The sequence below is a fragment of the Myxine glutinosa genome, chromosome 11, assembly GCF_964187855.1.
Source record: "Myxine glutinosa chromosome 11, kmMyxGlut1.1, whole genome shotgun sequence".
NCBI lineage: Eukaryota > Metazoa > Chordata > Myxini > Myxiniformes > Myxinidae > Myxine > Myxine glutinosa.
Genome location: NC_136271.1, coordinates 73,353,452 through 73,371,144, shown reverse-complemented (window position 1 = coordinate 73,371,144; position 17,693 = coordinate 73,353,452). Strand labels below are relative to the sequence as shown.

At 44.8% G+C, this 17,693-nt stretch overlaps 1 protein-coding gene across 5 annotated transcripts in view; it reads left to right on the top strand.

Moving 5' to 3' along the window:
* Positions 1–17,693, top strand: part of RCN2 (reticulocalbin 2) — a 425,951-nt gene that overhangs the window by 399,218 nt on the left and 9,040 nt on the right. For all 5 annotated transcript variants that reach the window (XM_078786772.1, XM_068130865.2, XM_068130867.2 and 2 more), the window contains one exon: positions 13,984–14,080. In XM_078786772.1, the coding sequence (XP_078642898.1) occupies positions 13,984–14,080 (97 nt within the window). The remainder of the gene's footprint in view (positions 1–13,983; positions 14,081–17,693) is intronic.

Sequence of the window (17,693 nt, the reverse complement as noted above, 5' to 3'; positions counted from 1 at the left end):
TTTTCTGGTCTACTCTGACAACATGGATGAACTTTCTCTTCCTCAAATGTGGTGATTTCATTTGTCACCTTGCAAATTGGCTGTGTGTTGGTACCTCTGTTGGTAACTGTTGGCCTTGGCACTTCAGCAAAGGACTTCTGTGACTCAATGGGATTGATTAAGCCTGTAAACCTTCCAACCCAGATTCCTCCCAATGGTAAATCCTCCCTTCTGCATTTGGTGATGACAGACTTCCCTGCAAATGTCTCCTGCTCCTCTTCTGCTCCAAGTGGTTTATCTGATAATAGTAATTATTTGATCAGAATTCATGCGCACAAATCCAGAACAACAGGGGTTATCACTTATCAGGTCAGCCGAACATATTTTGTGTGTACGAGACCGAGGATTGTTGCCTAAAATTACTCACAAAGCTTCTAAAAGAAGCCTAAAATACTTGGAAATGTACTGCGAGAAAGGGCTGTGCTTCTGCACAACAACATAGCTGGAGAACTTTCTGAACACACCTGAAGATGTGGAGCGGGGCAAGGCCTGAAGGTTCGTAGACAGGTGTGTTCTACCAAAACCTTCAACCATCTCTGCCAGTGAGTGGACTTTGAACCTTATGGAATTACCTCGTGTGAACATGGCAGGGTTGGTGATTTATTTAATTGAGTCTGCAATTGGAAATATGATGCTGTCATGCCCAACATTCAAGCAAACTTCACAGAGGGAGAGTATCTAGTTTTGTTGCTTCTTAACACCGATGGGAATGTCTTATCTGGGGGTTATCAATGCACCGTGTAAGTTTAAAATTATGATATTTACTAGTATTCATGTTTGTGGGGGCTGTGAGGGCCATTATAAATATTGTCGTGCGATTACCCCTCGGTTAAGACCAGGGAATTGCGGATGGTCAAAACGAGCTTTAACTCCGAGGCGACGTTCAATATCGGATTTGCGATACACGCGCAGGTGGAAGGAGGGAAGAGGAAGAAGCGGTGAGATTTACCTCACGGCCCGCGTGCGCCAGCGTCTTCAACCTGCAAGGTGATTAAACTCACACGAACACGGAATTTTGAATAGAAAAGAAAATAATAAAAGGGTTTATTTAAAACAACTATCGGGACAGGGAAGCGCGATGATCAAAACTAGAACCTAGGTTGGGACTTCCCCACTCTCAGACTTCAAATGCACATGATGGGAAGGATAATAAAATAAACGTTTCGTTGTGTTCTGTGGTGCGTCTTATCTCAATCTGTAGTCTGCAGTCGTCAAGGATGGTCCGGCTTCGAGCGCAGTCTGACCACGGCTCCGGTCAGCGGGATGTAGGCCTCATTCCGCCCCCGTTCGCACTCAACCAGGCCCAAGGACACCGCTGCACACCAAGCCTCGTGTCCCCGTGTGATCGTTCGCGAGGTACGTGCGTGAATCCAGGTAAGAGAATCGTCGGCGCGCCAACTTCCTTCCAACGTCCAACGAGCGAGGGTCCAAATGGGACGAGGTCCAACACAAGAGAGGGTCCAACGCAAAGGGACAGTCCAGGGCAAGAGGGCAAGAGGGCAAAGGGGAAGAGAAAAGCAGAGGTGAAGACAGGCAGAGGCGTATAGAGAAAATGTCGGCCAGCCAGTCGTTTTACTCATCGTCCTCTGACGTCAGCTCTCTCCTCGAATCTTCCGATCGCATTGGTCGCTTCTCATTGGCTGAGCGCTTGGCGCCCTGCTCCCATGCCTTTGGTCGGTGGCCAATCACAAGTCCTTCTTTACCCTCCAATCGGTGCTCTTGGTGTTGCTCACCCCTCCCCCTCCTGTCAATCACGAGTTGTCCTGGGTGTGGCTCTCAGCCTGCCTGGTCAATGTTTGATCGCCATGGTGTACCACTGTGCAGCCGCTTGCTGTCAGTCTTTTTGGTCAGTCATTGTGGTGGTGGGGGAATTAATTAATGTGGTGCACTAATGGATCTAGCTAATGTATGTGATGTGTTGCCATTCGGGACACAGGTATGTTCACAGGTCTGACACACAGGGGAATTAGCTTAGTCCCTATTCTACCTATCACCCGATCATCCTTTGTGTGATCACAGGTACACACTTAATCCGACATTCGGGCTAGACAGATCCTCTACTTATTTACATCAAGATGGTTCTTGCTGCCCATGATCATCGGAGCACCTACCTATACAGATCTACCTAAATCTATATATGCCCCTACCCCAAAATTCATAACAATATATATAGTTAAATAAATGAATAGGATTACAACTAATCAATTGACATATGTGGGAAAATTACATTCCCAGACCAGGAATCGAAACCAGGTCCTCTGGTAAAACCGTACCAGTGTTCTGCCATCTGAGCTATCTGGACGACCCTGACCGACCATGCAATTTTCCCACACATATGATTGATTGCCACTCTTTTTCCGTTACTGCTTCCGCGGCACTTGCTGCCAACCATAGGAGCACCAACGGCCTGCTCACGAGAGGTTCTTCCTCCATGTCCGCTATTTTCCCACATATGTCAATTAATAAATATGTATTTTTATTTGGTTTCGGGGCCACAAGAGACTTAGTCCGTGGGCTGAGTAGGGTTTACATGCACCCCCCCCCCCCCCCCCACAACTTAACTTCCCGGGTATGTCCATGTACCCCCCACCCTAGGGGTTAGGAAAAACCATGTTAACAGAAAAAAAACTCATTCCCAAGGTACCTCCCACGCATATTTTGATGTTACCCCCCCCTGTGTCAGTGATTTCCGAAAATTAGGGGTAGGCGAAATTCAAATGGCCATAGCTTTTTACCTAGTCATCCTATGGTTGCATATGACCCCTCAAAATGTTTGTCCTGGGACACTCTTTACAATGATATGTGTTATATGCAAATGAGGTCACTAATGAGGTCACCAGAGGTCAAACTATGAGGGAATGAGTTTTTTTTCTGTTAACATGGTTTTTCCTAACCCCTAGGGTGGGGGGTACATGGACATACCCGGGAAGTTAAGTTGTGGGGGGGGGTGCATGTAAACCCTACTCAGCCCACGGACTAACTAGAACGGCACTCGGGAGAGCACATACCTTGTCCAAGCTGAACAGTTTGCGTTTTGTATCCCACTGATAGGCCGGATTAGGATCCGGACCTTAACTAAAATCAAATCGGCTTGTTCGTATCAGCTACCCAACTCATACACCAAATTTTGTCTGAACTCGTTCACAACATTTTGAGATATCATGCTTTATATCATTTGTATCGTGCTATATATTGTGAAGAATCGCTTCAAGAATTCTCATAACTGGATTCAGATCTGGATCTTCACCAAAACAGAATCAATCTGTCCTTGTCACATAACCAATCAACCTCTCTACCAAATTTCGTCCAAATCCATGCACAACTATGAGAGTAGGGACCTAAAGGAGCTTCTAACACGCCATTTGGACCAGTCCCAAAAACTCGCAATAGTTCAACTCGCTTTGCTCGTCTCACTATCACTCGTCTTTAGTCCCAATCCTAAATAGCATGTCAGAATCTCCTTTAGGTCCCTACTCCACTGCGTGGGCCTGGCTTCGCCCTTTAGAGTAGTTAAAAAAAAACTATTTATATCGTATTTAAATCAAGTTTATTGAATTTAAGAAAATCATTCATGGATCCAATAAATATCTGATCATGTTTTATTTCTTTTTGGAGAATTTTTGATTATTTTGAGATTTTTTTTAAAGATTTTTTCTTTTTTCTTTTTTGAGAAAGATTCTTTTTAGAGAATCTTATATTTTATCTGCTCTCTGTCATGCACAGATGAATCCAATCTCGTCTTCAGTTATCCTACTCTTCTTCCCACCCATTGTACACTGAATCCTGTGGTGAGGCAGTTGCTCTGAAACAACTTACTTCTCCTCCCAGAAGGCAAACCCAACAGAATGCAATCTCGGTGCATTCCAAACAGCCTGCAACAAGTGTGTGTCCACTTTCAGAAGAGTCAGAAAACAACATTTGTCCAACCTCAAGATTGAACTTGCAAACTTGTCTCCCACCTCAAACTTGGTGGTGCCTTCCTAAGTCTGTTCCTTTCCCTCCCTTGAAATGGCACTGCAGCCGACTCCGCTCGTGAGAAGACTGAATGCCTCAATTCTGTGTTTGCTTCCAAATCTCCTGTGATTCTGTGATCTCCGCTTCCGGTTTGTCGATCGAGGTGGCGCCTTTTGTTCTGTCCCGGCATCCAAAGTTAAGTTATTTTTCCATTTGTGTGTTTGTCAAATTTCCACTCGTTATTTTATCATCTATGTGTTATTATTTGTTTCTAGTTCGTTTTTGTTTGAATTTCCTGTAACTCGTAATAAATTTATCGTTTCTGTTTGCCCCGCGTGTGCGGCCTTGTAGCCTTGTAGCCTGAGACTTCCCCCGTCGAAGTTTGTTCACTTAAGTTCCTTCCTTCGCTGTTTTTGCTTGGTTCTTAGATTTTTCCCTTCTCCCCCGAACTTCCCCGAACATCTACTCTTTGTCTAATGTTTTAAATTCCCCTCCTCCCCCCCAAAACAAACAAAACATTTATTTCCCTTTCTCCACGTGTGCTGTTGTCTCATCGTGTGCCTCTGTCCACGTGTGCTGTCTCGCCCCGCCCCCATTATCTCCTTGCCTTCCACCTTTTGCCCTGTTCACTTGACTCGTGGTTGTCCCTCGAGGCCCTCTCCCCGTTGGTATTTTTGTGAATATAACATTGTTCTTCATGGTTCTGTTTAAATATGTTTAAACTTTCCCCTGCAGTGTTTTATTCAGTGGTATATTACAACACGCTGTTTTTCTTCCTATTTAAAAGGCTCTTTTCAATTTCATCTTCAACTCATTCTACTTCAAAAAATAATTCAATCTCTTACAATTCTTCCTCCCTACATGCTCTAAACTCACTTTCATTCCACCCCTCCTCTATCGTTCTTAAATGGATCTCCAACTTGAAAATGAACAATAAACCCAATTTGTTATAAATGTTCGTCTTTCATTAATCATCCACTTTCTAAACTCCCCTCTTGCCCCTCCCCTCCAAATGTCCCCCCTTGCCCCTCCCCTCCTAAACTCCCCCCTGGCCCCTCCCCTCCTAAACTCCCCCTCACCCCTCCCCTTCAAATCTCCCCCCCTACCATCCCTCTCCAATTCTCCCCCTTCCCCCCTCCTCCTCAAAGCTGCCTCCCCCCCCACTTCGTCTCCCTTCTATCTCATACCTCCACCTCCCCCAACCTTCTACTTTCCTCTGCCCCCCCTCAAACAACCCCTCACTGTGCCTCATCCCATCACCATCAAACCTTTCATCCTCCTCATCCTTCCCCTTCTTGTAAATCTTCTGTAATCTCTGACACACCATCAACTGCTCTCCCTACCTCCCCCTCTCATCCTTCATCTGACCCCACCCCTCCCCTGTCCTGTCCTGTATCCGATGCTCCCCCTTCCTCTTCATTAACGGTATGGACCTCAAACATCCGGGGCCTTCGCTCAAACCTGATTGATCTCTCCATACAGGTTGCTTCTGACAATCCAGACTTGATCTGCTTAACAGAAACTTTCCTCATTCAAGATGTCTCTGATTCCTTAATATCTCTTCTTGGTTATTCCCTCCTCCAGTATGATAGACCTGAGCCTCGTCCTGGTGGTGGGGTTGCTATCTTTATCAAAAACTCTCTTCCTCACTCTCCTTGCACTGCCCTCTCTCCACCCCACCCCCAGGAGTACCTCTGGCTACGGCTTCCTCTCCGCTCCCACCTTTTGTTCATATGTGTTCTGTACCGTCCTCCAAACAGTGATGACTCCATTTACATTTCACTGTCTGACAACATGGACCAACTTCTATCCACTCATCCCAACTCTCTCTTCCTCATATGTGGTGACTTCAACTGTCATCATGCCAGCTGGCTGGGTGTGGGTTCCTCTCTCACCAGCCATGGCACCTCAGCAAAGGACTTCTGCGACTCATTAGGACTGACACAATCTGTCAATTTCCCGACCCGGATCTCAGTCAATGGAGTATCTTCTCTTCTAGACTTGGTTATGACAAACTTCCCTCCAAATGTCTGCTGGTCTTCTTCTCCTCCAATCGGTTCTTCTGATCTTGTGCTAGTTAAAGTGGACATCTCTCTGGCCATTCTCAGAGAGCCTCCTCAGCACCGATGAGTCTGGCATTTCACTCAGGCTGATTGGCACGGTCTGCAAGCAGCCATCAATCATCTGGACTGGTCTCCCATCTCTGCTGCCTCTGACATCAATTATTCCTGGGAATTCTTCCAAAGCAAACTGCTCTCTCTCATGCACAGATGTATCCCATCTCGTCTTCAGTTGTCTTACCCTTCCTCCCGTCCATGGTACACTGAGTCTTGTGGTGAGGCAGTTGCCCTGAAACAACTTGCCTTTGCCTCTTGGAAAGCAAATCCAACTGAAGGCAATCTCAGTTCCTTCCAACAAGCTCGGAACAAGTGTGTGTCTACCGTCAGGAGTGCCAGGAAGCACGATCTCTCCACACTCAAGAATGAATTCTCAAACCTGTCTCCTTCCTCCAAATCCTGGTGGCGTCTGGACAAATCCGTTTCTGGTGTTTGTTCCCCCTCCATCCCCTCCCTTACCTCAAATGGCTACACAGTTGACACTGCACGTGACAAAGCCGAATGCCTCAACTCTGTGTTTGCCTCAAAATCTTGTGTCCCAAACCCATCTCTCTCTGTTCCCACCTTACCCAGTCGAATCCAACTGCTCCTGGACTCTGTGTCCTTCTCTCCTGACAAGGTGGAGAGGTTTTTGTCAAACCTCTACTCTGCTTCTGCAACTGGACCAGATGGCATCAGCCCACAGGTCCTAAAATCCTGCTCTGCCGCTCTATCTCACCCTCTCTCTGTTCGTTTCACCCTCTCTTTTGGTCAAGGTCATCTACCAGCATCTTGGAAATCAGCAAACATTAACGCTTTACACAAAAAAAAGGTGCAAAAACAGATCCTTGCAACTACAGACCAATCAGCCTGCTCCCAATTATCAGCAAAGTCATGGAATCCATCATTGCTTCGGATATCAAATCCTTCCTCTTCTCCAATGGCTTGATCGCCGATCATCAATTTGGATTCAGACCAGGTCATTCTACTCTGGACATGTTGCTTCTGCTGTCTCAACAATGGATGGAGGTCCTCAATGCCAAACAGGAAATCAGAGCTGTCTCCCTTGACATATCACGTGCCTTCGATACGGTCTGGCACCCAGCTCTGCTCACCAAAGTCTCCTCCTATGGTATCCATGGAAATCTCCACGCATGGCTTGCGGACTTCCTCTCTGGTCGTAGTCAACGTGTGGCCCTGAATGGATTTCTCTCATCGCCCCTTCCTGTTCTGGCTGGAGTTCCCCAAGGTAGTGTTCTGGGCCCTGTGCTTTTTCTGGTCTTCATCAATGATCTCTCCGACTCTCTGGAAAATCCTCTCTATCTCTTTGCTGATGACTCCACTCTCTGCCGCTCCATTCCTCATCCCTCAGATCGGCAGTCTGCAGCCTCCTCACTCTCTGCAAACCTGGACAAAATCACAGACTGGTCAAACAAGTGGAACACGTCTTTCAATCCTGACAAATCTCACACTCTTACTATGTCTCTCCGAAAATACCCACTGGAAAACCCTTCCATCTACTTTCTCAACAATCCTTTCCAAGAAGTTCTGTCGCTCAAGCTTTTCGGTCTCACTATCTACCATGACCTTTCTTGGGAAAACCACATTTCCAAGCTGGCCTCCAAAGCCAGTCGCCGACTCAGGTCCTCCGTCGTGCGAAGTCCTTCCTTGGCACACCTGAGCGCCTCACCACATACAAGGCTTTCATCCGCAGCTCAATGGAATAGTGCTCTCCCCTCTGGGCCGGTGCTCCTGCCTCACACCTAGCTCGGCTTCACGCTGTTGAAACCAAAGCTTTCAGAATAATTGGAATCTCCTGCGATGAAGCTAACTCCGAGGGCCTTTCACTCACTCACCGCAGGCAGGTTGGTGGTCTTTCTGTCTTCTACCGACTCCTCTCCGACCTTGCTCCCCCAGCTCTCTCTGTGCTCTGTCCCCCAAATATTCCTATAGGTCGCACAAGATCTGCCAGCAACCCTCTTATAGTTAAACTGCCAAAATCTAGGCTCTCTGCTCACCTTCACTCTTTCATTCCCCTTTTCTCCCGCCTCTGGAACAAACTCCCCCACTCCCTTCAATCCCACTCCTCCCTCCAGGTCTTTAAAACAGCTGTTCACCACCATCTCTTGTCTTCCCCCATCCAAAACCTTGATCTTTTCTACCTCCGCTAATTAACCCCAGATCCACTTTTTTGAAATTCCAACTTCTTTCCTGGAAGTCCTTGCAGTGTCCATATGTTTTATACCTCTCCCACTTCCCCCCAAGCCCTCTCCCTCCCACAGTTCTCTCGATGTCCCTGCTCTCAAATGTTGTGTTTGTGTCCTTCCCCCTCTCTCCCCATCTTGTCTACCTCTCCCCTTATTTTGTGTTTTATGTGTCGGTTTGACTTTTTGTGTGATTAATGTTAGCTCTTTCATGAGCCTCGATCTTGCAACTAGACTTGATTGTATCGGCTCACGTATCCTAAAAACCTGCTCTGGTACTCTTTCTGCTATTTTCACCCTATCATTTACTTCATCTTCCATCTGCTCTGTCATCTTCCATCTGCTTGGAAATCAACATCACTGCAATGCATAAAATGGTGCAAAAACCTGCCATCTTAACTACAGACCTATCAGCTTACTTCCAATCACCAGCAATGTCATTCATCATCGTAGTTGATGTGAAATCCTTCATTTTTCTCCAATGGCCTTATCTAAGATCACCAATTCTGAATCGGACCTGGTCACTCCACCTTGGACATGCTGCTCCTACGCTCCCAACAATGGATGGAGGCCCTAATTGTCAGATGTGAGATCGGGGCCATCTCTGTAGACATATCTCAAGCTTTTGATACATTTGACATCCCACCTTGATCTCTCCAAACTCTGCCTATGGCATCCACGGCTAGCTGCACTCTGGGTGACTGACTTCCTCTATTCTCAATGATGATGGAGTACTGCTCTCCCCTCGGGGTTGGTGCTCCTGCCTCACACATTGCTCAGCTTGATGCCCTGGAAACCAAGGCCTTCAAGGTTATTCGAATCTTCTTTGATGAAGTTGAGTCTATGGGCCTATCACTTTCCCATCACAGACAGGTTGGTGATCTCTCTCTTCTGCCGCCTTCTTTCTGTTATTGCACCCTCTGATTGTTGTGCTTTTTCCTGCCTCCCCCAGATTCTGCAGGGTGCATGTGGTCTAACAGCAGCACCCCTCCCCTTTCTGATGTTTCTCCCAAAATCTAGAATCACTGCTCAACTCCACTTTTTTGTTCCTCTTCCCCCCCCCCCCCCTCCCACCCCCTCTCCTCCCCACCCATGGGATCCTATTTCCACATTCTCTTCAACCCCATCCTGCCCTCCAAGTCTTCAAGACAGCTGCCCCACACCATCTCAGATCACTCCTTATCCAAAACCAATATCTTTTCTACCCATGTGAAAAACCCTACGCTCAGGTCAGGTATGGGAGCATGCTCCGGAGCAGTGCGTTTCCACGTCAACTTTCTGGTGAGCAGGGTCAGTGTCAGGAAAACAAGCCACATGCCCATAGAGCCTGGTCACCGTAGCTGATGCTCACGGACTACACAGAAACAAATCCCATCTGAGTCTCTCAGCAAACGCTCGTTAGACACAAAGCCAAACCAGCAATAGCTGAGTATTCTGGTACCAAAGGAGTTATGTCTTTGTCTCAGATCCTTGGTCATAGTCCAAGTCTCACATTTGTAGAGCAAGACTGGAAGCACCAGAGACTTAAAGACTCGGACTTTCATCTTCCTGCATAGGTACCCCATGGTCCAGTGAACCGATGACCCCAGACCCGACCCAAGCGTCCATCAACTTCTAGCTCACAACATGCTGAGACATTAATATCACTGCCAAGGTAAGTCAATCTGTCTGACCTGAACATCCTCGACACAGACAGGTACAGACAATTTAGCTGCCTCCAAAATGTCAATGAAAGTCTGGATATTAGTTTTGACCCAGGAGACCTGTAATCCCAGTGGCTCAGACTCATCATTCAGCGCCTCGAGGGCCCCTGTAAGGATGGCCAGAATCTCCATGAAGATAACTGCATCAACTGCGAAATCAAGGTCAGATATCTTGACATTCCCAAACGATGCACCTCAGCTAGATCTTTCTGACATCCTTCTCGTAATCCTGTCCATATACAGTCACGTGAAAAAGTAAGTACACCCCATGTAAAGTTTTGACTTTTTCAACATATTTGAACATACAGCTATTTGATCTTCATTTCAACAATATTGATAGATAAAGGTGATATAATACAACAAATATCATGAAACATTTATATTTTGGAGTCCATTGTATAATTTAAATAAACATAAATGCAAATTTCGCATGTGGAAAAAGTAAGTACACCCTTGGCTCTAATAGGTGGTATTGTCCACTTTGGCAGAAACAACCTCAAGTAGGCGTTTCTTATAACTGTCTACCAGTCTCTGACATTGACTGGGAAAAATTTTTGCCCACTCCTCCATGCAGAATTCTTTCAGCTGTGCGATGTTTGAGGGGTTTCTTGCATGCACAGCTCGTTTCAAATCCCCCCACAACATCTCAATGGGATTTAGATCCAGGCTTTGACTTGGCCATTCCAGAACCCTCCATTTCTTTCTTTGCAGCCATTCCTTGGTGGATTTACTGGTATGTTTAGGGTCATTGTCATGTTGCAAGGTCCACCTTCGGTTGAGCTTCAACTTTCTGACAGATGGCCTCACATTATCCTCAAGCACCCTCTGGTACAATGAAGAATTCATAGTGGATTCTATGATGGTGAGCTGCCCAGGCCCTGATGCAGCAAAGCTGCCCCAAACCACAATATTTCCACCACCATGCTTTACAGTTGGTATCAGGTTCTTGTGGTCAAATGCCATCTTTGGTTTTCGCCAAACATGTCTTCTGATACTGTGGCCAAATAGCTCTACCTTTGACTCATCTGTCCAGAGCACATTGTTCCCGAAGTGCTGGTCTTTGCCGAGGTGTTCATTGGCAAACTTTAGTCTTGCCCTGATGTTCTTTCTGGACAGCAAAGGTTTCCTCCTGGCACACCTCCCATGTAGATCAAATTTGTGCAGCCTCTTTCTAATGGTAGACTCATGCACTATGACATCAACAGTGGCAAGAGCTACCTGTAGGTCCCATGATGACATTCTGGGGTTCTTAGAGACTTCTTTCAGCATCTTGCGGTTTGTTCTCGGGCTGAACTTGCTGGGGCGGCCTGGCCTGAACAAGTTGGCAGTTGTTTGGAATCTTCTCCACTTGTAGATGATCTTCCGGACAGTCGAATGATTGATTTCAAATTGTTTGGAGATCTTTTTAAATCCCTTCCCAGACTCGTAGGCATGTATAATCTTATTTTTGAAGGCCTCAGAGCTATTTTGATCTAGGCATGGTGATGCCACACACCAACAACAAAGAGCAAACCAAACGAAATGTCTGAGGTTTAAATAAGACAGGTTCCTCCAAGATCCTCTCTGACGATGTTCTAATCAATTGCACCTGAGTACGGCTGTCAACCGAGCCGAGACCGGGACGAAATCCCGGCGGTTTAGGCTTTCGAGACGGTCTCGGGACGGTCCCGAGATAAATTGACTGACGCAATTTCTCGGTAAAAAAATCCCGGTTAAAATTCCAACTTCTTGCAGATATTTTCCATAATAGAGGCATTTATTGAGCCTTGCTTTCATTACTCTGCTTCTGCACAAGCATCATTTTTCGCAAGTGCAGCTGAACTGACACAAACGATGATAGATAAAGTAAACTCACTGTTCCAGGATTTTCCCCTCGTCAACAAACAATGCACTGCAAACGAATCCGAATTCCGAATCCGGATCTTCACCAACATCTAATCATGTCGTCCTTGTCACACACGCTGCATCTCCACAAAATTTCGTCCGAATCCGTCCACAACATTTTGAGATATTGTGTTCACAAACAAACGGACAAACAGACAGGAGTGAAAACATAACCTCCATCTACCTTTGGTGGCGGAAGTAACAAAATCAGGATAAAGGTCCCAATGAAAATCCCCCGCATCGCGACTTTATTTAAACCGTCGAATCCTTCCGCTGTATCACTCCGCCTCGCCCCGCCCCGCTGCGGTCACGTGTCCGTCCTTGGAGACGAGTTACAGGATGTGGTTGCTATGGTCTTTTGCACATTAATATCGAGGGATTCGCTCGAGCCCCGTGATTGGAGGGACGATGTTTATTTAGATTAAAAACACGTTTATAACGGATTATTCTACACACAATGTATTAATACAAGTACAATACATTATGTAGTTTTATGAAATGAGTTTTTGATGAACGTTTATGTTTAATTGCAACGCTAAATCTATAAATTGTAAGAATCCCTCGGGGTTTGGTTTGACGGTTTGAATGTGAAAGTATTTTGGTTATCTTATCTCCACTTTACGCCTGATAAGTTAATTACGTTTACTTTAGTCACAGAGTCAAAATAAGGAGGGGGGGGGGGGGTGATCACTACACCGCCTGCTTTATAATTTACTAGCAGAAGTACCCGGCATTGCCGGGCGGGGGAGGGGAGGGGAACGGGGGGGGGGGGGGGGGGGGGGTGGGGGGAGCGAGCCCCTTGGCGATCACAACTCACAAAATGATAATGAAACTCCAACCGGGGGACTCAAATATGCCTGGGCAGAAACATTTTCTCCCTCTCTCTGACATTCCGAGCAAGAAATTACACGACAATACAAACTGTAATGAGATAACCCGGTCCCATCGGTGGCCGATCATCTGCATGTAGGCGGTGTATTTTATTTCATCCCGGTAAATGGAAGCTAAGTCGGAATTTAAGTACTCAACATCAGAAATGAATTTTTTTCATGGTTGTTTATATATTGTAATGAAATTCCATTATTTTTGAAGCCTTATTATTTATTTATTTATTTTTTAATTTTTAAAAAAAATTTTTTTTCTTTTTTACTTTGCCGGAAACCGAGCCGAGCCGAGATCCCGTTATGAAAATTGAAAATTTATCGAGACGGTTCCGAGACGGGATTTTGAATCTCGCTAACAGCACTACACCTGAGCTGGTGCACCTGATTCTAGTTTTAGGTATTTGAAGTAGTGATAAATGTAGGGGTGTACTTAATTTTTCCACATGCGAAATTTGCATTTATGTTTATTTAAATTATACAATGGACTACAAAATGTAAATGTTTCATGATATTTGTTGTATTATATCATCTTTATCTATCAATATTGTTGAAATGAAGATCAAATAGCTGTATGTTGAAATATGTTGAAAAAGTCAAAACTTTACATGGGGTGTACTTACTTTTTCACGTGACTGTAAGTGCTGAAAAGTTTCTGGTGCAGTACATACCCCTGAAGAACTCCAGTAACAACTGGAAATAAGTCAGAGACGGAACAACAACCCACTCCCCCTCTCTCCAATCCACCTCCTTCCAAATTTCCAGATTTTCCTTCCTGAGAGTTTGCTTCTGTTTCCATCTTATCCACCCCTTGCATCCTCCCCAACACCTCATTTCTTCCCATACCCATTATTTGTCTAAGTCTCCCTCAATTTTGTCCTTCAATCCTGCTGTTGTTGTGTCCTCCCTATCTACTCCTCCTTTTGTTCTGTTGCGTCCTGACTTCTGATCCATTCAGAGTTCCAGCTCTTCCACGAGCTTTGACTCCTCCTACAGAAAAGTTACAACCTTTCGTTTTATTACCCTTAGCCCCCTGGCATGTTTGCTTGTGATTGGAAAGGTAACGACCGAATGCATTGGCCACAGATGGACAGCACCAAATTGCATATTTAGTATCAGGGCATCATGTGTGTAATTTGAACTTTTTGTCTTGTTGTCCTGGTCTCCACATATCCCTTCAGTAAATTCTTCATCAATCTCATCTTTGTTTTCTTTATCCTAGGACTACGTTCTGGATGAAGCAATGTCGGAACACGATCACAACAGTGATGGCTCTGTCGGTCTTAATGAGTTTATTGGTGATTATCAGCCAGATCCTGGTGAGTAACAGCCATGGAATACTTAGTGTACATGGAATTTAGTTCTCTGAGAGCCATGGCAGGATACCCTAGATGTAATGTGTACTCGCCTCTGCGCTGTCTAGCCTGCGTTTGAATCTCGACCCAGCTGTAAAAATGTGATCCTGGTGTTTTGCGTGCAAGGTTAAGTATTGATGTGTATGCTGTCCTTCGGAGGAGCGTTAAACTGGGCGTTGCATCTGCTAACATTAGGTGATGGATGTTGAAGATCCCATGATGTATTTTGTGAAGAGTGGGAGAGTTACCACTGGGACCATTAAGAAATTCCAAATTCCTGCTATCACCTACAGGGGGCGTTGTATCAGCGGCATAGCCTTGCCCTTCAACAAATTATGCTACTTGCAGCCATGTACTGCATGCAAAATAATAATAATAAGATGATCCTGGCAGGGAAATGTTGAAGTTGAGAGTGGCTGATCAAGTGTAAAAAGTAGCACATCCTCAGATAAGTTGGTTACAGAGAGAGAGAGAGAATGCCAATCTTGAGATCCTCCTGTGCTATCCATAAAGCAGGGAGGAAAAAGACACAGCAAAGTGACTGTCAGATTTATGTCGGTGTTGAAACGAGAGGAGACAGGTCTCAAAGTAATATATAGTCTTGGGAATTCTAGAGATATAGATGCGGTGCTGAACCCCCAAACCACAGTTGAGATTTGGATTCCTTTGGCTGTGAATCCTGGAATTTTCAAGGAATGACGGAGGATATCAAATCCGTGGTTTATTTTGAATGCCATCTTGGCTACATCTCATCCCAGGGGAGGTTGTCGCCGATTTTAATGCCTAATAGTTTTCGAGACTGAATCTCTTCCAGTGGCTGACACGGGAAATAGTTGTGTGTTCATTCGACAATCCTTCTGGAGTGACAGGTTGAGAACTGACGTTTTCCAGGGTTGAAAGACATTCTCATGGGTGAAACTCCTAACATATATTACGGAAATCCTTTTTTGTAACGACCCATACGGGGAGGGTTCCAGATTTTTGTCGTCAGAAAAGCATGTCGTGATATGCTGATTCGTTTTTTAACCCATTTCATCCGGATGGGGTGAATGCTAACGCACCATGACCCCAATTAAGTGAATTATTCCCATGGTAGTTTTTTATGAGGTATGTTTGTAGAATGTACAAAAGCTTGCAAGTATTTGACCATGATCAAATGTCCGCCAGGCAGGAGAAAGTCTGTCCACGTCGGTAAATACGGAAATAACATCCATTGGTGAAAATGGATTTTTCCCAACGCTGTTCCCTCCTATGAACTTAACGAAAAAATACCAAAGTGCCGTCTTTGCATTGCATGAAGTAAAGACGCGATTCTGCTGCACACATACAAGACCTGATAATGTATGTTCGTCGCAGTGAAGTTTGTGATCACTTCGATGTTTAGAGCATGGATGCATCCATGTAGCTTTGTTTGCATCAGATTGTTGGACCAGAGAGTTTGTAATAAAGAGTTCATTGGTTGAACATGGAGTCAGCAGCAAGGTGCCATTGTAGTTCTCTTTGCCGATTGATTTACCAATAAATCTTAACAAGGAACTTTGACGCAGAGGGCGTTTGGCCCATCATGCCTGTGCTGCACCATGACCACACCACGATCACATTAAATAAATCCGTCGGCCTCTCGACTCAGTGATTCCGAGAAAGCCCTCCAGTACATGACATGTGAGTTTTGAAAGGGGAAGCGAATGCTCTGGTTTCGCACCACGAGCGAGGGTGACACTGGTAAACTGTGTGTGTGTGTGTGTGTGTGTGTGTGTGTGTGTGTGTGTGTGTGTGTGTGTGTGTGTGTGTGTGTGTGTGTGTGTGTGTGTGTGTGTGTGTGTGTGTGTGTGTGTGTGTGTGTGTGTGTGTGTCATTTTTCTGTAATTTTTTTTTTGTGTGATTGGTGTTGCAGCTTCTTCATGAATATTAGACCCTGCAGAAAAAAGAACATAAAAGGTCATTCAGAATGACCTGTTAAAACGGAAGGGAGTAAGGGTCGACTATCTATATTATAATAGCCGTAGATGATTCTGTCTGTCTGTCTGTCTATCTGTTGGGTGTCTGTCCGGGGTGTGGCTTACTCGGTTTGCAGAGTAGCTCCACCCATAGCTCCACCCATTCTGGGAGTGGCTATAAACAAATATCCACCATTTTATTAACTCGCATAGCTTTGAGTCCTGTTTTGTAGGCCCGTGGTGTCTTGCTCTCCCCCAGTTTTATTTCAAATCAAATTCGATAAATCATTTCATTTTTCACAGTCGCTAACATAGTTTTAGACTCGGTTGAAAAAAAACGGGAAGAAAATCCGATGAAAGTTGCCGTTTATAGAACGAAATGAATTCTCAAAGGCCTGTAACTTCAAGGCCATTGAGTCTCTCTCACGCCTTTATCTCCAATCTAACTCACCATATGATTTCATTTTTATCGATGGTTTTACTTTTAGACTCGGTGTCAGCAATAATTGAGAACAATCCACACACGCGGGAAAATGCAGAGATATATTTTTTAAAATCGCGTCATGGTGTATCATACACCGCCCAACATGACACCGCCGGCAATGTGTCGATATATATTAAAAATTCGCTTTTGCTTTTCCGTTATGATATATTACTATTTCGTTTGATGATAGTCGTCACAAAAACGTCAACAATGATGCCGACATATATTTCTTCGTTTTTATTTCATTCAACATATTAGCCGGAAGTAAAATATGTTTCAGGAAATTACCGAGAGATATTTCTTCGTTTTTTTTATTAGTTATGTGCGCATACACTTTAAATAGGTTTATTTGAAATCTTTAATTTTCCACAAACATTCCACACACGCGGGAAAATGCAGAGATATATTTTTTAAAATCGGGTCATGGTGTATCATACACCGCCCAACATGACACCGACGGCAATGTGTCGATATCTATTTTAAATTCGATATATCATTTCATTTTTCACAGTCGCTAACATAGTTTTAGACTCGGTTGAAAAAAAACGAGAAGAAAATCCGATGAAAGTTGCCGTTTATAGAACGAAATGAATTCTCAAATGCCTGTAACTTCAAGGCCATTGAGTCTCTCTCACGCCTTTATCTCCAATCTAACTCACCATATGATTTCATTTTTATCGATGGTTTTAGAGTCGGTGTCAGCAATAATTGAGAACATTCCACACACGCGGGAAAATGCAGATATATTTTTTAAAATCGCGTCATGGTGTATCGTACACCGCCTAACATGACACCGACGGCAACGTGTCGATACATATTAAAAATTCGATATATCATTTCATTTTTCACAGTCGCTAACATAGTTTTCGACTCGGTTGAAAAAAAACGGGAAGGAAATCCAATGAAAGTTGCCGTTTATAGAACGAAATGAATTCTCAAACGCCTGTAACTTCAACTTCAAGGCCATTGAGTCTCTCTCACGCCTTTATCTCCAATCTAACTCACCATATGATTTCATTTTTATCGATGGTTTTGGACTCGGTGTCAGCAATAATTGAGAACATTCCACACACGCGGGAAAATGCAGAGATATATTTTTAAAAATCGCGTCATGGTGTATCATACACCGCCCAACATGACACCGACGGCAACGTGT